Source organism: Oculina patagonica, chromosome 4 (genome assembly GCF_052425735.1).
Source record: "Oculina patagonica isolate OP01 chromosome 4, crgOcupat, whole genome shotgun sequence".
Lineage (NCBI taxonomy): Eukaryota > Metazoa > Cnidaria > Anthozoa > Scleractinia > Oculinidae > Oculina > Oculina patagonica.
Genome location: NC_135761.1, coordinates 63217936 through 63241592, shown reverse-complemented (window position 1 = coordinate 63241592; position 23657 = coordinate 63217936). Strand labels below are relative to the sequence as shown.

At 39.8% G+C, this 23657-nt stretch overlaps 3 protein-coding genes across 9 annotated transcripts in view; 1 reads left to right on the top strand and 2 right to left on the bottom strand.

The window, feature by feature from the left end:
- Positions 1 to 213: 213 nt before the first annotated feature.
- Positions 214 to 10463, bottom strand: LOC144651046 (uncharacterized). The gene is made up of 9 exons (XM_078510910.1): positions 10236 to 10463; positions 9754 to 9843; positions 7740 to 8003; positions 4535 to 7044; positions 3745 to 4018; positions 3028 to 3206; positions 1783 to 2428; positions 615 to 791; positions 214 to 364 (listed from the first exon to the last, which is right to left on the bottom strand). Exons 1-9 carry the CDS (start codon positions 10237 to 10239, stop codon positions 288 to 290), a joined length of 4221 nt encoding a protein of 1406 aa, XP_078367036.1. The 5' UTR covers positions 10240 to 10463; the 3' UTR covers positions 214 to 287.
- Positions 10464 to 14879: 4416 nt separating this feature from the next.
- On the top strand, positions 14880 to 17096 carry LOC144651045 (uncharacterized). The gene is made up of 2 exons (XM_078510909.1): positions 14880 to 15089; positions 15559 to 17096. The coding sequence occupies exon 2, from the start codon at positions 15567 to 15569 to the stop codon at positions 16743 to 16745; it is 1179 nt and encodes a 392-aa protein (XP_078367035.1). The 5' UTR covers positions 14880 to 15089; positions 15559 to 15566; the 3' UTR covers positions 16746 to 17096.
- A 1034-nt stretch (positions 17097 to 18130) lies between these two features.
- Positions 18131 to 23657, bottom strand: part of LOC144651044 (uncharacterized) — a 41577-nt gene continuing 36050 nt past the window's right edge. For all 7 annotated transcript variants that reach the window (XM_078510902.1, XM_078510901.1, XM_078510904.1 and 4 more), the window contains 5 exons: positions 23295 to 23438; positions 22231 to 22459; positions 21510 to 21541; positions 20894 to 20998; positions 18131 to 20673 (listed from right to left, as the gene is read on the bottom strand). In XM_078510902.1, coding sequence (XP_078367028.1) covers positions 20315 to 20673; positions 20894 to 20998; positions 21510 to 21541; positions 22231 to 22459; positions 23295 to 23438 — 869 coding nt within the window. In that variant the 3' untranslated portion in view covers positions 18131 to 20314. The remainder of the gene's footprint in view (positions 20674 to 20893; positions 20999 to 21509; positions 21542 to 22230; positions 22460 to 23294; positions 23439 to 23657) is intronic.

Sequence of the window (23657 nt, the reverse complement as noted above, 5' to 3'; positions counted from 1 at the left end):
ACTCAACGTTTATTAGGTGTATGAGGTTTAAGGAAACGATCAGCAAAAGGAAGCTGTTTTAAAATGGAAGAAAATTTCTCAATCAAAAGTTCATTGCCGACGGAGTCTTTGCAATGGCATTGTCCATCATACACTAGCTCTTGAACATTTGTGTCATCTATTCTGTATCAAATTCACTGTAGGTTACTGTACCCCACTGCCACTGCCTCGCAGTATGTGGAGTATGTCGAACTGTGTACTATGCAACATTTAATTTTTACATTATTTAAATTTAACGTATTTTTTATTCACTTACCATCACTAACGAAATTAAGACTTCGTTCAATCCTTTCCATTTGGTCTTCAGTGCCAGAAACTTGTTTAGCTATCAGAAGAGAAAGATTCATTATAACATTAAATTATTGGACATATTGAGTCACTTTTTCCAAACCATTTACTAGGACATTGGAACCCCGATTTAAAGAGCCCCTGGGATAATGAAGCCCCAGTTATAACAAGCACATGTTCCCAGTCCCTTGGCAATTCGTATAATTGAGGTTTCACTGTATACCAGTAAATAAAAAGAAAACTCAGGACTTCTACCGCAAAAGTCAAACCGCATTTATCAAACGTACCTGAAATCTCCAATTTTTTCGTGACGCGCTTGAGTTTCCTTGTGAAACGATCCTTCTCCTTCGCGAACAGATACCGCTCATACATGTATGTTCCGTACATCTTTTTCACTGTCTTCATCATATCTCGGCAGATATCCAGCAACTGGTGATAAATCTTGCATTTCCCGGTCTTTGTAGCTGCAAAACAAAAAGAGAGTTCAGTTTACCATGCAAAAGATCATCAGGCCAGTCGGAAATTATTTCCAGGAATTTGAATTTGTTTTGGCAGTTTTTCCCGGCAGGCACCATCTTGGATTACGTTATAAGCGCCAAGTAGAGCAAGGACCACGTGATTGTGGGGTCAGAGAAGTGTGTTAGTGAAAAGTGAACGAAAGCATGCATTGGTTGTATGTATGCATGCATGCCTAAATGCATGCAATGGCTACATGCATGCTATGAAAGAAAGAAAGAAAGAAAGAAAGAAAGAAAGAAAGAAAGAAAGAATGATTGAATTAATGAATGATGAACAAATTGATTGATAGAATGAATGATGAACGGATTGAATGAATGAATGAACCAGTCAGTCAGTCAGTCAGTCAGTCAGTCAGTCAGTCAGTCAGTCAGTCAGTCAGTCAGTCAGTCAGTCAGTCAGTCAGTCAGTCAGTCGATTAGGAAATAATGTATTGCAAAGGGTATAATGATGTTAGAAAAGAGCTTCATTCCATCGTGTCACAAACTGATCCTCGAGTTTGTAGATTTAACTGATCATGAAAAATTAAAGTACCTTCTTAAACTAGATAATTATGCTACCTCTAGAATCATAGCTAAATATATCTTCCTAATGTTTCAAAAAAGAAAAGAAATTTTAAATTGAAAGTTATATCAATAAATAGTTGTATAATTAATAGTTTAATTATTACCGTAAACGTTTGCATTGTATTTCAATTGTTTGTTATTAAGTAATTTGTTAGCATAGTTGCTATAACACCTTTATTGTAACTAGACCAATACCTCCCTTTGGAGTGAAAGGCACAATAAAGATTTACTATTACTATTATTATTATAGTCAGTCAGTCAGTCAGTCAGTCAGTCAGTCAGTCAGTCAGTCAGTCAGTCATCATCAATCAATCAATGGATGGATGGATGGATGGATGAACGAACGTCTCACAGACGGAATGTGATGACAAACCTGGTATCTTCCACTTTCTCTTCAAGTTGCCCATGCTGGGATGACTCGGCGGTGAAGCCTTCTTCACTTCTTTCAACGGATCATGTTGTTGAATAAGATCCCAGAACGGTTCGATATTTTCCCGCTCATCAGCTGACTCGGCATCTCTCGCCCTCCGCAACAATCCACGGCCTCTTAAGAAAGCTGTTAACCCTCCATTGTCTCCAAAGCCTTCAGGCAAAGAGTTCTTTTCCTCACTAATCAAGCTTCTTTTTTGTTTGGCACTTCCAATATCCGGGAACAGGTAGTTGGCAAGGAAGCGTGCCATCCGGGGTACAAGCTCTTTGTTCAGACATGCGTGGAAAGGTAGAGTTTTGATCTCATCTGAGCCCATGACACTGGCATTCACAGTCATATTAATGCAGCTGGTTGCCAAGGAATCAACAGGAGCCTGGAAACATATGCTTTGTATTTTGAGCACGTTTTCGAGACCAACATGTTTAATTGATTTTGAAGCTTCAATGCCAATAGTTGAGTCTCGGTCGATTAAAGAGAGGGCTTTACCAGCGGCATCTAAAACAGCTTTTGTTTTGCCTTTGGAAAATTCTGAGTCAAACACACTTTGGGTTACGTTGTCTACTCGTCTCTTCTGATCCAAGTAGATATCCTGGGATAACAAATAAAAATAATTGTGTTAATGTTAAAGAACGTTTCCTAAATCGGGAATATGAAAGTCAGTTAGAAGCTGTTCCCACGAAATATTTATTTTTAGTAAATAAACGCCTTTTTGGCTTGCTGGTATATTGGAGAATAATATCCAAGGCTGAAAAATCGCCTCAAAATCTCACAGTTGCCCTCGAAGCTTTGCTTCTTGGCCAACTGTTCATTTTTCGGACAATCTTTCAGCCTCAGGAAGTATCCTCCAATAGACCAGCCGCTTAAAGGGGTTTATTACTAAATACCCGTCGTCCGATTTTGTACCACGTGAAGCGTTTTGTTCCATGAAAGTGCGTGGGAATTACGGGCCGTGTCATGTAAGCCATGACAACAGCATTTATTAGACTCAAGAGAAAAAAGGATTCTAAATTAAGCTTGGAATCGAAACTGCTAAAATTGGAGCAAATCCCCCGACTTAGAGTTGTGGCATAATCATATTTAGATTTAGATTTAGTTAGATGTAGATTTAGTTAACAAATTTCAGTGAAAGCAAAAGAAGTGTATGCATCTCTGAATATAAAGCCTTAAAAACATTTAACATGAACTTACTCTTGCGTCCTCGAGATTTCCGCTGGCCACTTTCCTAATATGGTCACAGCCGTGATTCTTAGCAACACATACGGGATCTCCTGTCTTGTAGCAGCACTTATTCCAAGATGGACACTCGACGCAGCTCCCAAACACATCACGTGCACAACATCTGTTCCAATCTGGGCATCCAATGCAGCCTAAATATGTAACAAGCAAAAGTCGATGACACAAAAGGCTAAAATCGAAGGAACAGGACAAATCAAAAGATTAAATGCTCGTATCACAGATAGATACAATAAAGAAGTTACTTTTGTCGAGTGAAAGATTTTTTGTTGTCGTTTCCTTAAAGACAAAATTACCTTTAAGGACCTTACCATTATAGCTTTGCAAGGTAGTGAATTACGTATGGTTACGACTGAGTAAGTTTAAGACGGAAAACGAACGGCAAATTTGAAAAACAAATAATGGCCGAATTTTTGAACGTGCGTTTTTTAGTTCTGGAAAACTGGATAGTACATCCTTTTCAAGTTCTCGCATAACTATACTTATTTTTTTTAATTTCTCACATAACAACAGGAAATCGCACTGTTGTTCCTTAACCGCAAATAACGGGAGAAATATATATAGTAACTGTTTCTCCCTTCTTTGCAAAACACGTCCTGTCGACGCTATCATTTGCGTTCCGGGACTACGGAAAACATTGATGGTCGTATCAAGTCGGAGAAAACAACTTACTCTTTTTGCATTCATCCAGTGTACAACTGCTGTTGTATCGCTGCTCTGCCAACCAAACTTCTCTATTTCTCTTCTCTAGAATTCTCTCCTCTTCGTCCAGTTTCTGTCGATAAAACGCTTCATTTGTTGTGGCTTTGCGGTAGTAGTTCTTGGCTTCATTGAGATTTTCGGTTGCTTGATGAATGAAGCTGTCTGCTTCTGTGGCGGCTGCCTTGATAAGGGTGTCCACTGCCTTGAGAACTTTGTCGTGAATACCAGGAAGACATCCATAGGCCTAAGAGAAAAAAAATCCAACCGGTTAATTTCACTGATTGAGTTATCGATTGATTGATTGATTGATTGATTGATTGGTGAATCGATTGGTCAACTGACCAGTTTATGACAAGTTGATTGATGAATGGATTGATTAAAAAAATTGACTGCACTGAATGAATTGTTTTCATTAAAGGCCAAAAAAACTGATGACAATTCTTTAAAAGGAGGAATAAGAGTGGTATAGCACTATGCTGTAATTTTTTTAATTGCGAAATTAACAGATCAAAAGAAGAACCATTTGGGAAAACAGTTCAAGTTTATACCAGCGTGATGAAAACGCCGTAAAAGATCCCGGTAGCAAGCAGCAAATAAAGAGTAACCGGTGGATCGCAGAAAGAAGAAAAGAACTTGCCCAGGGGAAAATGGACGAAAACTATGGTTTTCGTCCATTAGCCTTATCACTCTCGATTCTAATCATTGAATTCCCCCTATCCTGCATGCAAATTGAATGCCTCCCCTTCGACAGTCATCTTACCTGGAACGAGGATGAATCGGAAGTTCCCATTATTTCAGGTGATGAAATGTATAGCCCAGACGATGAAATGTCAAAAAGATTTCCCTCCACAGGAAATTCTGTACCAGCATCAGAAATCTTTATTTCTGTTGGAGATCCTGTACCAAGTACCCTGGCGAAACCAACAAGCTTGACCTTAACATCAAAGGGAGCAATGTCCACATCGAGTTTTGGGCCACTTTTGGATACTTCTTTACTTTCTTGAACTACAATAAAGCCGTTGGACACCACGAAAGGAGATTTAGTGTATGAGGTTGTAAGCCGAATGTGTTCTGAGTCATTCATCCTTATAGCACAGTCAAAGTGCCGATCGAAGATGTGGAGTCTTCCCTTCATGGAGAAATTTGTTTTGGCATGCACGACTGGATCGTACAGTACTTCCAATCCTCCAATGAAAGGGGCATATGCCAAGGGAAAGGGTAGTGTTGCGTTGATACCCATTGCTTCTACAATGTGATACATGGTGACTTGAGAAAGCTTTGACTCGACACGGCTGAGATCAGGCTGCATTGCTTGATAAGATATTGAGCAGGGAGCTGATAACTCATGCCCACTGCCTATTTTACCTAGTGTCATTCTTCCTGACAGTGGAAGCTTTTGCAACGGAATGGAATTCATTATTTCAGTGTTCAGCAGAAGCTGGTCAAATGTCAGGTAGCCTCCATTGTACGATCGATAAACGGCGTCTTCGCTCCTCATGGACAGCTCTACACTTCCGTTGTCAAAGTTTATATTTCCCGTGAACGAAAGAGGCTCCTTAGGAAAGGTTAACTTAGTTTCAACAGTAAAGGAAGAATCATCCTGATTAAGAGCAAACTTTAACATGTTATCCCTGAGCACAAGACCATTGCCCAGGACATAGTTACGGTTTACCATCCCGGCCAAAGTAAAACCATCGCGTTTCACGAGACCCTGGATCCGGTACCACTGGTCACTTTCAAGCATGCTTTTGGCTGATTTGCACATTTTATCGTGTCGGCAGTCCTCAGGCATTCGAAACAAGCCGACCATGGAAATACCACGCTCGAATGAAAGCCCCGTTAGTGTTGGATTCTCGAACAAAGAATCGTCGTCATCTAAAGAAAGCACCAAAGACGTGTTGAAACTGTTTTTTAATAGTTTTTTCAGTCTGTCCACATCATAGCCGGTCAATGCTTCAATAATGAATGGCATGGGTATCTTCGGGAAAATGAAGCCAACAGAGGTTTTCAATTTTCCTTTGTCTTCGTAGACAACTGCTTCAGCTTCCGTAGTTTTGTCGACACCTGGGAAGTTTCCAAGACCAGAGATGTGGATGTAACGATTTTTCTGTTTTTCTGAAGTGGCTGACTTGATCCTTGGTTCGATGAAATCAAAGTCACTCATTTGACTATTTTGGACTATAGCTTCGCTCTCGGCATCAGGGATAAATGACAGCCCATATTGCTGAGCCAGCAATTTCACCGACATCTTCTCAGCCTTTCCTGTGATGAATACCACTTTAGTTTCTTCTTCCGTTTTCAAAGAGATATTTGCTTTTGCCCCTCCGAGTTCTGAGACTCCATGACCTTCAAACGACCACGTGTTAAACTCGTCCCCAACACGATGACGAAAGGTTACGTCGGTGTCAGACACGTTCAAGAGGCCAGGAATCACGGCGAAGGTCTCAGGTACTTTTGCATGGACAGTGAAGGTTTCTTGGTTGATATTGTAACTGAAGTGATTAATGTTCACAGATGATAGCTCTGGGAAACCATGTGGTAGAACTTTTATCCTAGAACTTGGTGACAGTGCTTTGAGGGTCTGTGCTACGCTGACTTCTTCGTGACGGGAGGTGACGAATTTAACCAGCGGAGGGTTAACAACCACTGCGACCTTCACTGGCTTCTTGTCCTCACTTCCCAAGCGGAACGGTAGCAGGAGAGTTAAGCCTTTGGAAATGTGCGATTGTAACTCGTCTGCCAGAATGCCTTCACCGAAGGACCTGAGTGGAAGTTTGTCTACATCTCCCGTAGAAGCAACGAAGCCAAAATTTGTCCTGTTCTTTCGGAAAACTCGAGTTTTTGCGATGAGGTGATTGATAAACGGGATTTTGAACAGATCGTCACTGACGAGTCTTAAGAGGGCCCGTGAAGGTAAATCATGCTCGAATTCCAGTAAAACAGAAAACACACTTTTCTTTCCTGGCATTTTGCGTATGAACACTTTGCAATCGGTTGAATGCGTGTCAGCGAGAAGTGGGTCTCCAGAAATCATAAAAACGTAATCATCCTTCCCTTTGAAAACCGAGTACATCTCAACATCCTTGAGAGTAAGTTCTTTTAGAGTGTCAACGTTCATCCCTGCATTTTCAACGCTTTTCTTCTCTGATAGCCCAGATGCTACGTCGTAGACATTAAGTCTGTCCGCCGCTGCCACCATGGTATGATGATCACCAATTTTTGATTCCTCGATTTTAACTGTTGCTGTCATGTTATTTTGTCTCCACTTTCCTGCGATAGAATGAAAAGAGAATAATACGAAATCAGGTTAGGCCTAATGATTGTATAGCAAAACGTAAATCAAAAGAAAACAACAACGAACAATACTGAACCCGACCGACGCAAAAACGTATACACCGTGTCACGAGCGAGAAAATGGCATGGACGTAAAAGGACAGCTTTTGGAGGTACCGCGCTCGTTTGACTGACAGGGATAGCCGACTCTGATATTTGACGATTCCTGGCTATAATTATGAGAGCAGATGCATTAGGAGAATGGTCAACATTGCCGTCGAATTTGTCAATGCAAATTGTCAATTGGCAATTGCCAATGAAAACGTCATTGCCAAAAGACCGAAATATCGGCTGACAGTCATTTCGCAGTTTCGTAGCGGTAATTTTAAAGATCGTTTGCAAACTTAGCTATTTCTGTAACGAGCACACTTCCCTAGTTTTTAGATCTTTTTCGTTGCGATGCTAAGCATATAAATTCACCTAGTGAGCCGCTCTCTTACACCAAGTTACGATTGGGTATAAGGTTTTGCTTCTGATCAGTTTTATCGAATAGTCTGTTTCATAAGAGCTTGTTGGGCTAGTCAGTTCCTAACGATTAAATTAAGGAGGCCAGCAAAAACAAAACCAAAGGAAATAGTGGTCATGCAGTGAAAGATTTAATTTAAGAGAGCTCATTCCAATGATGAACTCACCTTCCGCGTTAAACCGCCACCTTCCACCAGGTATGTTCTTGTTGTACTTGAATGTCATTTGCACGTCATGAAGTGTCATTCCCTGTCCTAGAAGGTAGACAGGGTCCTCAAGGTCTGCAGTGACTGTGACTTTACCTTTGTTGGTGCTGTAGTCAAACTTGTCTGTCTTCAGCTCTGATAAGGAAGGGAAGCCGTCCGGCATGGAGGGCATGGAACCCAGTGGAACGATCTTTCGAAGGAGGCGCTCAGCTGACGGAATGTCATCTGGGTATATCGCAAAAGGTGAAAAAGAAAATAAATTGTTATTACAATAGGATGCGGGAACATTTAAGTGGCGTCCGGTTGAGCAGGCTGGCCGGTACCAGAATAAAGGGGGATCCCGCAGGAAGTAGGGCTAGAACTCCCCCCTCAGAACCGGTCCTTTTGACGACCAAAATGTCAATGCAAGTAGCGTTGAGAGAGAAACGTCCTCCAGGGGGACCTGTATGTCATGCGCTTTACACTTGAGCCTCTGGCTCGGATAGGGATGGCAACCTCATCCCGCGTTATAAGTGATAAATTGATTGATTCATTCATTTTGAGGAAGTTTCATCACCTGTTTAATTTCCTTGTTTTTGGCTCAATATCAGAGAAGTATTGGACTTTAGTACAGTCTTTAAGAAGGGAAAATGCACTCCGGGGAGTGAAACTTAAACTTTACCAAAAGATGGCCGAAAACTTTTAAACAAACAAAAAGCGAGGGACCATTGGGGCAATTTAAATCTCTCGTGAAAAGCAAACGCACTAGAGGTCTGATAGGCTTTGAGTTTATATCAAAGAAGACAAGAAACTTCTGAATCAATTAATTATCATGATCTTGAAATCGACATTTGAGTTAGGGACTTTACTTTAGATATTGGTGCTAATCAAACAATTGACTTCCATTTGTTGCAATTCCCAAACAACAAAAAAAGATCATCTTGTCTTTATATTAAAATATAACCGAGAATAAAAAACTTGCAAATTTTAACCTGGTGAAAACTAACTATTGCATTGTCAGTTGAAATCGTCAGTTCTTCGCGCCTAGAGGAGGGAATTCTTTGAATAAGTCATTTGATTTTCAAGGAAACTTCCATTTGGTTTCAAACACGTAAAATTGAGACTGGACCATTCGCATCGGGCAATTAGGAATAACATAATTTAGTTGAAGTAAAACAAAGATATATAAAGATTAATACGACAATTGTTGATCAACTGCGTTAACTGTTAGGTTAAGGGTTTGTTTTAAAATTGCCCACATTTCCTAAATTTCTGTTATACGGGTACCATTCTGCTCTTGCAAGGTGCTACATTATTATACTTGTTAGGGTTAAATAAACTGTACGACGGGAGGTTTGAAAGCCGCGAAAGCGCCATGAACAAACCGATATTGGATTTAATAGTAGCTTTAATTTGGCTTCACATGAAGGTTTTGAAATCGTGTATCATTGCTTTGAACAATTAGAGCAGTATTTTCTTAAAAGATTCCCCTGCTGATTAAAATAAAACCCTAAGAAACGAAATATCAGCTGTAATTCTCATTTGGAAGTCAGACCTGTAGGCCAAACGTAGGAGAAAGGTTAGTTCTTGTGAAATTGTGGTTTCTAATCAAGCTGGGGAAACCGCTAAAAATATAAATTACGTTCAGGTAATTCTTGGTTAGAATCTCTACAAAGTTAAACCCAATATAAATAGGCTTTTGGCCAGAAGTGTTCGAAAATTATGTTTATAGCTCAGTAGGATTCCCAGTTATCCCTCCGTTATTTTCATCGCTGTAAGACACATCTCAGACAACCACCGTCCAACAAGATAAATTATTACTACAAGAGGTTACTGACGAGAAAATAGAAAATAAGCTAAAATATAACTCTTATAAAACGTTTGATGGCATTGCTTGGATTTGTTGATGTGTCGACATTTGTTGATATTTGTCTTGTCTTTTTCTGTCTCTTTGTAGTTAAATTTCAAAATTTTAGATACTGGTATGTGATTTTACCTTTGTCAAAGTCAACTTCAGCTCGGCAAGCGACAAATATGGATAAAAAAGCAAGAATAACACAAGGCGAGGAAGACATCTTCAAATTACCTGCAGTGGGAATAAAGGAAACAAGATTAAGCGCCGAGTCAAAAGATCACTGGCATATATTAGCGCGGGACATATTCGAGTACAACCAAATGAAACTTTTTATTTAACTATAGTTAACGATAATTAACTTACAGCTAACGGTGTTTAAATGAAAGAAAATCAAATGACAGTCTCTAAAAAATAACTCAACGTAAAGGAAAAGCGAGAAGAGATAAGACGAATTTCGTATATAGTGTGAATCACATTTCAATAGAAATTTTTTATCCCAATCTAAAACCTTCGCTATTACCACAAAACCTCGCTGAATCTTAAGAAGTGCTTGACTGAAGAAAACAAATGGACGATACTATAGAGTAGATATAAAATTTTCGTAGGAGACGGGAATCACTTACCCATTCACACAGCGTATTTCAAATGTCCCAAATTTCTAACACCGGATTAATAGCAGCATCGCCCAAATTACTCTCAAAAAAATTACTGGAAAGAAAATTATAGTTCTTTTACCCTAAGGAAAACCAAGGTTGCTTTTCGAACACTCCTACCACAAATTGAATAGTCTTCCTTCTTTTCCCGCTTTGCTAAGTTCATGTTAAATTCATCACACGATACCGGTGACTTCACGGTGACGCTTTCAAAGTTCTCTCATGCATATTGATGCCTCAACCAACCCTGTCACATGGTAACTTGAGCTTTTGTTTCCTCGGCAACCAACCCTGTTAAGAGCTGTTTGTTTAAAGTGTGTTGGGGTCAAATAAAAAGTGTTATATATAATGGGTAACATTCGTTATTAACAGACGTCGAGAACCGCGCGCCTAGCAATTTGTAAGGCTCATGCAGTCGAAATTCAAAATGGAGGAATATCGATCCACAAATGGGTTTTATTCTACCGCGGATATCTACTTTTTTCCTTTTAAGAAAACCTTTTTCGTAGCCTAAGCTGATCTAGAAAGTGACTCGGTGTATATATTTCTAACCGAGTCAGTGAATCTGAGAAAGAATATCAGATTCTTTCTTGATCACAAAATGTTGTTTGCAAGTGTCCCTGGGGGAATCTTTACAACGATGATCTCATTAGTTTTTGTATTATAAAATTTGGTTATTCAAGATGGAGGGTTAAGGAGTATTTATTTCCAATGAATTAGGAATTAAAGGCTGTTTTTATTGAGGATAAGGCCGGGAAAACAAAATGAGTTAAAAACTCCCTTTTTCTTCTTTTTAAGGTTTTTAGGGCAGCTATTGCTTAATTAGGAGGAATTTAAATTGACGATGATCTTTTGACATTATTATAATTGGCGGCCACAGACACAGAAAACAAAGCCCGCTTATTGAAGTGATTCACGAACTGAGTCAAACCACATGCTTCTCGGACAATTGCTTAGAATAAACCTGAAACGCCACAGATGAAAACAAACTCACCATGTTAACGAGAGTATATAACGGTGTGATATAGCATGGTCGTATTTTCCTCAAGGAGAGATTGGTAGAAGGCTGGACGACATGATAGCTGTTTGGTCGGACTGGAAATCCAGGACTTGATCTTTTTCTTTATGTTAATATTTTGTTCTTTGTCAACGCTGTTTCAGTCCCAGTTTCTATCTCCGCCCTCAAATGGGTACCAGCAAAATATTGAAACAACCTGGTAATATTCTGGAGGCAACTTTGTGATTAAAGGAGCAATAGTCTTGCAGTACAATCTACTTTTAGCAAGGCTTAATCTTAGGTCGCATTCTTAAGGGACTATTCTGACTACATGTGTTCTCATTCCGGTTTATGAATAACAGAATACACGGAATATCAATTCCCAAAAGAAGGCATGTATTCTGACAACGGAATACTGGTGGCGGAGGTGACCTGAGAACTATTGTATCTGAGCACGCGCGAGTTGCGAACGACCTGGGGTGGCCGGCCGCGTATCACTTCCCGCCAAAACTACTACCTCCAAAAGAACGCATATTCTGCTTATTCCGAGTAAACCGTTTTCCGTCCATTCCGTTTATTCTGCTATCGGGGGCAGAATGAACGGAATAGTATTCCGTTCATTCCGAAAACGGAATAGGTCCCAAAAGAAGGCGATCACCGTCTGTTCCGAGTGTTCCTCCCATTCCGGAATAGTCATCATCCAGAGGGCGTCCGCTAGCCTAATAGAACCCGTAGGCCCGGAGATAAGTTGAGTCGTGCAATTTGATTACCTACAAATTTTGTGCAAGCCAACTCGTATTTTTAATGTACATATAGACACAAACTTTAAGGTAATGCACTTTAAAGGTGAAATAGAAAATGAAATGTTAAGAATTCAGGTAATAGGCTTGTCCTGAAATACATACAAAGCGACCAAAAAAGTAAGGATGGATGAGGGTAACTTTCACTAGCGTCTCAAGTCTCGGAGACGCTTCAAAAAGCCCGTTTTCGCGGACCCCACAACCCCCAGCCCTTCAAATTTAAGCGGGTTGGCCAGGACCTACAACTCTTCCTTTCCGCCTTAAAAAGCTGGCTACGCCCCTGTCATCATCATCATCATCATCATCATCATCATCAAGTCAATTCTGATCATCATCATCATCATCATCATCTCCCACCTGGGTTCATTCCCTAAACACGACGGCTAAAGGTGATTTAAGCACTGAATGCTTGTGGGGTCGTGTATTAAATTAATATATTACTTTATAGTGGAATTGCTTTTGTTAGCCTAAAAAATATTTAAGACTCCGAAGGGTTTCGAACCCACGACCTCTGCAATATTGGTGTGTCTCTACAAATACTATAAAGGCGTAAGACGTTGGGTTCTGATTGTCTGGGGAGCAGACCGTGCTGGCGCAGTGTTGAGAGCGCACGCCTCTCACCAATGTGGCTCGTGTTCGATTCCTGCAGACCCGGCGTCATATGTGGGTTGACCGGTTGAGGTTTTTTTGGTTCTCGTCCTTGCTCCGATGGTTTTTCTCCGGGTTCTCCGATTTTCCTCCCTCCTGAAAAACCAACATTTCCAAATTCCAATCAGTCGACCTGGATAGAGGACCCGCATGAAAATCAGCAAGAGCTGATGTGGCTTCCTATGTAGTTATTTAATTCGTGGCCAAGACTTCGTTTTACCGGTTTACTATAAGTTTTATTTAGTAATGAGCTCGAGTGAACCTTGGTTGGTGTTAACAATCGAAACTAACAGGTGGCTTACGGAAAATGGTTGACTTAATTTTCGACATTTTTCCAAAAAATACTTGCACCACATAAAAAATAAATAAAAAAGTATATTTTTTAAGGGGGGGGGGGGGAGGGGAGAGATAGAAGACCATCTTAATAGCTAGCCTTCCTTCTTTCTGTTGCCTTCTTTCAGATGGCTCTGGATTGTAATATATAAAGCCTGTTCAATGCGTTCGGTTGCCTGCAAGAGGCTACAATGTTATAACAAAGCCTTCTAATGTTGTAAACTTCACGATTAATCTCAAGCGTTATCCGATTCTCGAATATTCTTTTTCAGCTGGTAAACAGATCGGCCATTGTCTTTATAAACATAAATAAACTTTTATGTGCTTTAGTAATTGTGCTTCTGAAATAAAACCCTGCCATAAATTTGTTCAACCCTTTTTGTCTTTTGGCTTTGTTATGTATGAGTAACCAAGGTCAAACAGACTTGACCAATAGTATATTTTAATTTAAACTTTGTTAGCGAATATTGAAAGTTCAGTCACCTGAAAACGCAGTGGGAGGGAAGACGGCTTTCTTTCAGTTTGAACACAAGCTAATTAAAAAAATGCGTCGACCGCTGGGCTCTCGCCGGTAAACTTTGTAACGCCAAGCGCGCCTCAAAGCGCGCCTTTGTAACTCAAAGCGAGTGTAGAATTTGTAAATTTGTAAAACGGCCTGGAAAATAGAGAAACTTGAAAGATAAAATTTGAAATATTCTTATATTACGTTTCCGAATCACTTTATATTAGCAAAACTTTTATATTTGATTATAATAATTATTTTGGGAAAAAAGTGTACAAAAATTGCTTTTCAAATATTACTATTAATCTTGAAGTTTGCAATCTTTGCTATTACTAAACGGTTTCAATTTTTTTATTATTATTCTTTCGCAAGAGTTTTGCTGGATACAAATGAAAGTAGAGAAATTTTTAAATAAAGCAATTTTACTAGAGAACAAGCGACATAAAAACAAAGGAAGCCAAGGTCAGCTGGAAATTAAGAGAAAAATTGCCTTTTATCGAAACTTCGGAGTACGCAGTGAGCCTTCGGTGTTTAGTGACCAGCTGGCTTCCCAATTTTTTGTACAAAATTGCAAACAAGTCAGGCAAAATTCTATATGTTTGAAGCAACACAAACAAATAAACAAATTAAACCAACAAACAAGCAAACACAAAAGAATCAAATCAAATCAATTCAAACTTTATTTAGCGAATACCTTTAGCTTTATCTAGCGAAATACCTATCAAAAGCGAATTTCCGCTTATATGAAAATGTTTGGTTTGATAAATCTATAAGACATAACAAACTAGGAGCGTGTTTTACTGGTTTAGATGTGTATATTGCTAAATGACAACTTATTTTAATGAATTAGGGCGGATACAGATTTTGAAAACTTAACAAGGCGAGGATTTACTTTATAAGATAAAGAAACGAAAACTAGCCTGGAAATTTCGACAATTCCCCTTTTACGCAGAAGAATTTAAAATATGATGTTCTAATTATTTTTTATTTTGAAAATATTCTTCAGTTCGCTTTTAATATTCTTTATTCTGTAATATTACCCTTCATCATTTATTTAAACTGAGCGAGCGTCAATTCTCTTCGTACATTGTCATGTAAGAAGGTTATCTGATGTACTTGCAATTAAAGTCTGACATGATTTTAAACTAAGACTATAATACGAGCCGATTACAAAGTTAGAAAACGTGAATTATCTGTTGAAAATTAAACGAAACGATTTGTTAGAAGAAAACTGTGAAACCGCAAACGAAACCGCCTCAGGAATAATTTAGGTCCTTTCTTTCAAACATACAATAGCGAAAGAAAGTTAATTGCTTCGAGGGGTGATTAATTTGCGTTGTCGAAAACTTTGTGGCTAGCTGGACTTCTCAGCGAAGGTCAAATGAATTGTTCGCACGAGCTAAAGCCCGCTGGTGACAGGTTCCCGCGCGCGGGAAACATAAGACGTCACTATCGTTTCTAAGCAACCGAAATACGGAAAGACTATTTGATGCCCGCCCCATAACAATGCTATGGAGAAATTCCTTTTCTTTGAAGGGAAATCGGTAAGTAATTATTAAATACAAACCGATTAATGCAGTCATTTACTGCTTGTCGTTGCTATGACCTCAGCAATTGTTCTGTTTTGAATTGCTCGTCAGGTTTTAATAAATTGAAACACTTGGGTATGTTTGTGTCGAATTCAAGCCATTGCCGAAAATATAATCTCATAAGCGCGAGTGATTTTCGCGCTTTATATTGCGGTTGAAGCGAAATAACCACCCGCCATTTACACTGATTTATTTATTAATTCCAAAACAGGTGCGCAGTGAATAATTCAGGTTATTAACTCTCGTTTGAAGGTGTACGCGTCGTTCATTCGTTCATATGAGAAAACATACCACGCGCCACGAACAAACATGCACAACAATCAATCAGAGAATCGAGCCTTTTTTTGACTTACGCTCATTAATAAGCGAGTTGCCTGAATTGTTCCATTCTGGGTATATTTTAAATTCAGTGACTTACTTTCAGGCGCAAAGATGGAAAATTCAACTAGAAAACGTACCATTACCGATTTACCGCCAGCCGAAAGCAATGAACCGGCTACCAACATCACCGGTTCCAGGATGCCAACGGAAAATCCTCCTTTTACGTTAAAGGATTTAAAAGATGCTGTTCCACCGCACTGCTTCGAACGGTCTCTTCTCAAATCTACCTCGTATTTGCTGTTGGATTTGGTCGGCGTTGCTCTGTTGTACGCTGCCGCGTTTTGGGTGTTTAACGCGTCACTGCCGCTTTACGTGCACGCTGTTTTCTGGCCCGTGTATTGGATTTGCCAAGGCTGCGTTGGGTTCAGCGTGTGGATAGTTGCACATGAATGTGGTCACTACTCTTTCTGTGACAGCAAGCGCATCTGCGATATCGTCGGCTTAGTTTTGCACACTTCGCTGTTTGTGCCTTATCATTCATGGCAAATTACTCACGCCAAACACCATCGAAATACGAATCGGATGGAAGGCGATCAAGCTTTTGTCCCAAACACTAGAAGCCTTCTCAAGTCGGAAAACGATTTAGAATTTCCCAATATTTTCTTCAGACTTGTTCACCTCGTTAAATACTTATCAATCGGTTGGCCAGGATATCTGCTTATCAACGCTCGAGGCAGGCCTTATAAGGAACACCGCATGCGGCCGAATCATTTCAACCCGTACGCTCCGATTTTCTCACCCAATGATTTCTGGGATGTGATTTTAAGCGATGTTGCAACGCTGGTCTGGATTGGTGTCCTGTACTATCTCAGCGCCCATGTCTACTCGCTCGGATGGTTGGTGTGCCTGTACGTGATTCCTTTACTCAACGTCAATATGTGGCTCGTGATTGTCACATACCTCCAACACTCAGATATCAGAGTGCCGCACTATTCTGACGAGGAATGGACCTGGCTTAAGGGGGCCCTGTGCACTGTCGATCGGGATTATGGTATACTCAACTATGTCTTCCATCACCTTACAGATTGTCACGTGGCACACCATCTGTTCTCGTACATGCCTCACTATCACATTGCCGAGGCCACTGAAGCGATTAAACCGATACTTGGAGCTTACTACAATTATGATAATACACCAGTGTGGAAAGCTTTATGGAACACGGACAGCTACTGCCGATTTGTAGAGGACAGCGGAAAAATTTTGTGGTACAAATATTTACCTGAAGAGTAAAATAACACTGAAATAGCGACAAAATGCTAAAGATAGTTTTCTCCGGAATCAAAAGACTTCAATTGAATTTTATTATTGTATATATTTTGTCTCCTTTGTTCCTCGACGTTTACTGTCTGAAAATTGAATTGAGATAGTTTATACTGGTATATTCTTCAATTGGCCAAAAAACTAATAACAAGAATTGAGCGGTGATTATTAATTTATGACAAAAGGTAGCAGCTTTTAATTATTTTTGGTTCTCGTCTTTCTTTATACATTATGAATGTAAATAGAAAAATAAAGGTTTTTGCTCTCTTGAACAAAGTTTGAAATATAATTAAAGTTTTCCCTTAATAAAAGAAAGCATTGTTTGAACTCATTCATTCATCCACATCTATATTCCGGCTGCGACACACTTTTAACCGAAGACCACAGAGTGGTTGTACAGAGCGTTTTTCACTCCCGCGGGGCCTGTGCGAAAATAGTATACCATTCTCACTCATTAATTATGCCGCTCATTGTCCGGCGTGGATAAGGTATGGGGAAAGATTGTGGCCGAGGCAATGAGCGACTGGGTGAGAAAGCACTATAGTTGTCTATTACGTCGCCGAAGGGGAGGTGGGAGGGTCGAAAATTCGCCCGGACTTCCCGGCTTGCGTATCTCTTTCGAAATGCCCCGAAACCCTAAGCAAAGGGATCTTTAAATACGGCGATTGTGCACGTGCGTGATTAAGCATTACCTAACACAACTATCTATAAACAAATGGGGTTATGTGAAAATCCACGCACTTCCTGAACTTCCGCGTCATAATTATGAATTTTTTTAACTACTTCGCAGCACATAATTGCTAACAGCAACTCCTAATAAAAAGAATAATGGTTGTACAGAGCGTTTTTCACTCGGGTGTCGAGAATAGTTCGTCTTTGCTTTGGATTTGCATTACTACGCTCAGTGATTTGTTAAAAATTCCGCGCCACTTTCTAGTAAGACCAAAACCAATCACGACTCGCTCACACACGTTTCCCGCTTTTTACGCCGGCTACATGTACTTGCTCCTAATTTTGATTGGTTTACTGGATCGCATGCTGAGCGCCGCACATTTGCGATTGGCCAGTGATTTTTGGGGTTTTGGTGTTACGACACTTGATCGACAATCGCTCTATAAGAAATCCTTTCTTGGGGAGGTACGAAAAGGTACTAAATTATCTTCAAATAGGTCGTCAGAAACTTCAAAATAACAGTTTACTGAAGACTGGGGTAGATCGAGATGGATTATAAACAGGCGTATTAAAAGTTTTGCCAGTGTAAGTGATGTTAGTCCTGTAAGGCATATTTGCTTGAAAGGGGAATGGGTTAGAAGAAATTAGAAGAGGTTGAAGGACAGACAATAAACAATGACTGATTGTGTATTTAAGAAGATATCTTTAATTAAATGATCATATTTGCCTTATGAAAGGCATTGTAGTATATGTACACGATTGATTGCCGACAAATAATGCCTTTGGGCTATAAAATCAAAAAACACCAAACAAACACAACATTCTGTCAACAAATAACTTAAGAAAACTACTTAATTTGTCTACATTATGTCATAAATATGACAAGAAGTAGTATTTCGAGCGTATTGACCTCTTTATATATTCTGCTACACGCAGAATCTAGCAAAATATTTGGGATACCAGAAACTTGACGAGATTCAAATATTTTCCTTGTTCCTCAACACGGACTGCTTCTGTATATTTTTAACCAAAATACGTCTGGTTTACGATGACAAAATATCTCTAATCAAAGCACTCTCTCTGTTGCTTAGGGCAACAGACTACAATAATTTAAAGTTGCGTTTTCCACAATATTGCTTACTGCTCACTCGCTACGCTGACCTGAAAGTTCGAATCCTGTACCTCAGGTCGCTAGGATTCTATTTTGATTCTGTGTAAACTAAATTTCTGATTTTAAATTTTAAAAATTGTTTTCTCTTAATTCTGTTTAACTGAAGTGAACTCAAATTAAGGCTGAGAGTCTCAACCTGCAAGTAAAACATATTTCAGTATAATCAATATACAGTATTACGAGAGAAATCGTGCACACTTCACGCAGCTGACATAGCGGTTTTCTGATGACTGTCGTGCAACAAAAACCAAAGGAATCACTTAACCGAACACAACACACTCAAATCAAACAAACATGCAACCGGTTCCAGGCGCGGGAAAAACGCACCTAGCCAAAATTCCGACATGTTCAGGTTTGTTCCTGATTGGTTAAAACAACAGGATTCTTTGGTCTAATCGGTTAGAGCAAGCTGTACACCTTTTTATTCAGCCAACAAGAGAGCTGAACTAAGCAATCGCAAAACATAAATCAACATTCAACAGTCACACGAAAACCGCTGTCGTTTTTCTTACAAAAATACTTGTAGTAAATGTAGGGTAAATGTCTGCTTCTTTCTCGTACTTTCATCTTATGCGCGGAATATTGATTCAACAGGAAAATAGAGTATGCCTTATTAAATCGCTCCTGCGCGTTAAACGGTAAATAACAGCCAAAAACAAATTCTAGAATTTACCCTTAGTTACCCGTACCAGGTGTACTGGGTGTTTTGCAGGTGTTAATCAGCTGCACCAGTGATCAGTTTAGCATTTCTCTTTACTACGTTATTACAAATGCAAACAAGTGGATAATGAGAATAATCAATTTCATCATCTCAGCAAAAATTCGACTCAAACCAAACTTTCCAAAGAGGCGAACTTATAAAAACTGTATATATCTATTTTCACCTTTCAAAACAAAAAGGCACTCCCCGATATGGAAATGTTGCTAATCATTCCGTAATTATTGTTCCATTAAAAGGTTTTAGATTTACCAGTAACAAAATCTCCTTTTTCAGAATCGCCATTTTTAGTATTTTCTATATGACGACATGATTAATTTGTACCCAGTCCATACGTAATTGAAAAACATCATAGAAGACTGGGATAAAACTAGTCATTCAACCATTGGGAACAGCCATTGACGTTTATCAAATCACTGCGAAAATAATATCTAATTCTATTTATGTTTTTTAGTAGCAACATAGCAAAACTGTTTAAGAACTTAATTTTAGACTAAAAGCAAATATAATGTGTCAAATTAACTAGCATAAGATAATAGACGACATCCTTATTTCCACCAAACGGTCCACTTTTTTGCTGAATTCAAAGTGTAACATTTCTTGAGATCATATAAAGAGAATGAGTCAAATAGAAACACTTGTAATTTGGGAGAAATTGCTGGCGGTTTTCGCTTTCTCGACACTGACTGTTAGTACGGTTGTACCCCCAGTAGTGGTGTAATGACAGGGCGCATTCGTGACAGTCAACATGAAGTCAGTAACCAGTTTGGTAAGCACACAAGGGCCATTGAGGAATAAGGATAAAGTCTATTAAAATCTACGATCAGACTGGCCATGACACACAAGTTTGAGCCAACACTAGAGATAAGTTTTTTACCACACCAAAACAAACTTATAATAACAAATAATAACAAAAACGTTGCTAAAAAATAAAGAAAAAATATCGTTTCACGCTTTTTACACTCACACATTAAAACGTCACACCTCCGAATGCTCGCTCACAAAATTTTCGATTCGGCTTCGTAGCTCGTCGTTCGGCCGAACTTCCAAATCCGTCAAGGTCTCGTTATTCATCGGGCTGCTTCGCTTTTTGCGGAACCAGCGACGAATGGCTTTTCGCTCGTAATTATAACCATCGGCAGCAGTGACGGGATCCTTCATGATCTTGTTTGTGATTGGACAAAGGAACTCAAATGGAATCGGTTCGTTAAACTGTTCTTCCAATGCGGGGACCGGTGAAACCACGCGGACTTGGGAACCAGCTGATGGTGGCCTGGGGGGAGCCGTCGGCTCGGCTGGAGTTGGAACAGTCAGCGGAGCTTTTTCAGGGAGAGGGCCTATGAATTAACAGTGATAATGTAAACAATGATTTATGTATGTTCTTCGCTGATATTTTAATTCAATTGTTGTGTGATTCTTGTGAATAGTGCAAATAAAAAAAGTCTGAAATCTAAACCTGAATAAAGTTACAACAACAGGCAAACAATTGAACTAACACTATTAGCAATGTAGACTAAATTAAAACTGTTTCTCTTCTTCCTGTGACATTTAACTCACCGGCTTCATCCCCCTGGGGAACGTGCTTTTTCTCTCCTTCGGCCGCCCCGTGGGTACCCCGGATGGGAGGAAGGACCGCTCTGGCTAGCGGTACTGCAACTGCCGCTAAACAGAGACAATATGAGATTAAAGACGTTAATTACCACTCAGCCATACAGTAAACACCCGCGTATAAGAACCTAGTGATTTAAGAACCTACAGGCTGAAATTGGGCATTTTAATACCCAAATATATAAGAACCTATTTAGGCTGGCAAAGAACAATAGGTTCTTATACAAAAAAAACACTCTTATTTTGTAGCCAAAATACTGGATTTTAATTGATAGAAATTGTGAAATTTCTGAGAAACACCATGGAAATTGTTTGTTTAATTGAAAATCTTTTAAATACAGAGTATAGAATACTGTATAAAACAGTAGCTCTCTGAATGGTATCACTATGACAACTCCTACAAATAAGAACCTTCTAAGAACCTAATCAGCCTGAGTTCGGAAAAACTACCCCAAAATATAAGAACCCATTCAGCCTGAACCTAAAATTTCTAGGTTCTTATACGCGGGTGTTTACTGTATGGTAAAAACATAAATGTCATATCTGTAATCTTGAAATAAAGTACCTGGTGCAATGTTGCCATTTGGTACTGCGGCGCTGCAAGAAGAAAAGGAAGGAAGAACATCCATAAACGAAATATATTTAGCAGTGAAATAAAAAAAAAATGAAATCAAAAATACATTTCGCTAATCCATTGTTATAAATGTTCAGTCCATTACAATAAAGTCCAGTTTGGACCATCCACACTTCGTTGTGTCATTTTATTATTTATTTGTGTTTAAAAGTGCGTGATATACTAGCTCCTTCTGACTTTCTACGGCATGTTAACAAAACAAATGTTGGCGCTGTCGCCGTTGAACATCTTTAACGAGGATACGAATGCTCCAAGGACCAGCTTACACCTGATTTCAGTGTTACGTGCATAGCTATCTTTCTGCATACATTTTTCAACATTATCTTTTGACGTGCTGTTTGAAATGGGCCAATTAAAACCGATGCATACGTTGTGCGTTTCATGCAAATGAGCCCAGCAACCATGCTGGTGGGCTGTGATTGACGATTTCGATCACTCTTGGTGTCTAGCACGTCAAAAGACGGGTGTCGATAGAAAGCCGCTATGCACGTAACACTGAAAGCAGAAGTAAACTCACTCCCAAAAACATTCTAGCTTCGCAGCTGCAGCTAAGGGCTTTCGTTCGAACTTAATACATGTCACTTGAAACTTAAAATCATCACATTTAGCGTACACTTAATGTAAAAAAAAAAACACCAGTCAGAATATTTACCCGTCATCCCTGGCAGCTTCTCGCAGACTGGTTACCGACCCAATCCCCGTTGAAGTCGTCCCGGCCGCTGCTGCACGCGCGGTGGGTTCGTAAGCAGGAGGAGCTGTGTATAGTTGAGCATATCCGGGGTTGTCGATCACTACAGGGGCCATTCCACCCCCCGGGCCTGCGGCGAAAGGTACAAAATAAACACTCCCAGGGGCGGCCTGGCTGTATGGAGGCGGAGCAGCTGAAGAAATAAAAGACGATGATTAGTAAGTGCTTGGAAAGTTCAAACATCTCGGGGCGTGGGGCTGCGCACCCCCTGCCCCTACATACACCCTCCCTCTAGATCCGCCCCAGGGCAAGTGGTTTCCAAGAACTGCTTTTTTTTTCTGGTATGCACAAATTAGCACAAAAATGTATTGTGCAACCGGTTTAGTGGCCTCGCGTCCATGAACATGCGATGGTAACGAAGAAATCTCGAAGTTCCGGCCAGTTTTAAAAAATTTCACCGGGTATTTTCATGTCAACAACGAACTGGCTACGTTAAAACTAGTCACAACGAACAAAATGTTTCGCTGTTGAGGCAACCTTCATAACAGAATGCTTGGAGTAACCTGCGATGGATTAGCATCCCACAGAAGCGTTGAGGCTGCAAAGGGCATAAAAATAAAATTTACGTTTAGAGCGTACTCAAGGTTGAAATTTGAAAAAGAACAAAACAAATTCACTTTGGTGTTGAAAGTAATTCATGTTTGCTTTGAATTGGCATTAGTGATTGGTTTAAAAAAACTCGCGCTACTTTCTCATTCAATCAAGTAAAATCAAAACCAATCGATCGTCAATTACTCTCACGCGCTTTTCCGTTGCTTCGAGTTTGGTTCACTGAATTGTCTATATCCTTTGTAATTGGCCAGAGTGATAACTTTGGTTTTAGTTTAAAACAGTCACTCGAAAAACGCTCTTATAGTAAAAAGGTTTAAACAACATCTTCAGGTTTCAAATAGCCTAAAAAAATAATACGTTCAGCCACAACCCGAAAAGGAAGTTCGTATTTAAAAAGAAAAGGCGGTAGTTTATACTTGTAAAGTAAGCCACCGGCTCTTGGCTGGGTAAGGGTTGTGTTGGTGCTTGTCTTTGATTGGCTGGCTGAGCTGTTCGCTGAGTGGGCGCCATGTTCATCGATTCTACGTTGTCGTACGCTTCGTTGACAAACCCGTGACGGACTGGTAATGAAAAGGACAAAAAATAGAAAATCAGTCAACTACATACACAGGCGGGGAAGAAAAGTAAATTCTGAAGCAAGATCTTGCTTCGACTCGAGGCCTGGCAATCCCCCGATGGGACCAGGTGCCCCCTCCCCCCCCCCCCCCCCCATTAAGCCGGCCTCCAAAACAACAAAAAACAATGTCAGCGACAACAACAAAAATAACAATGCGTAGAAT

Bases quoted from the DNA above. Each gene is read 5' to 3' on its own strand.
- LOC144651046 (XM_078510910.1), bottom strand. The intron at 2,429-3,027 runs GTAAGTTCATGT...TTGTTATCCCAG, and splicing joins GAAATCTCGAGGACGCAAGA to GATATCTACTTGGATCAGAA. The intron at 792-1,782 runs GTTTGTCATCAC...TTTGTTTTGCAG, and splicing joins GAGAAAGTGGAAGATACCAG to CTACAAAGACCGGGAAATGC.
- LOC144651045 (XM_078510909.1), top strand. From the start codon at position 15,567: ATGGAAAATTCAACTAGAAAACGTACCATTACCGATTTACCGCCAGCC.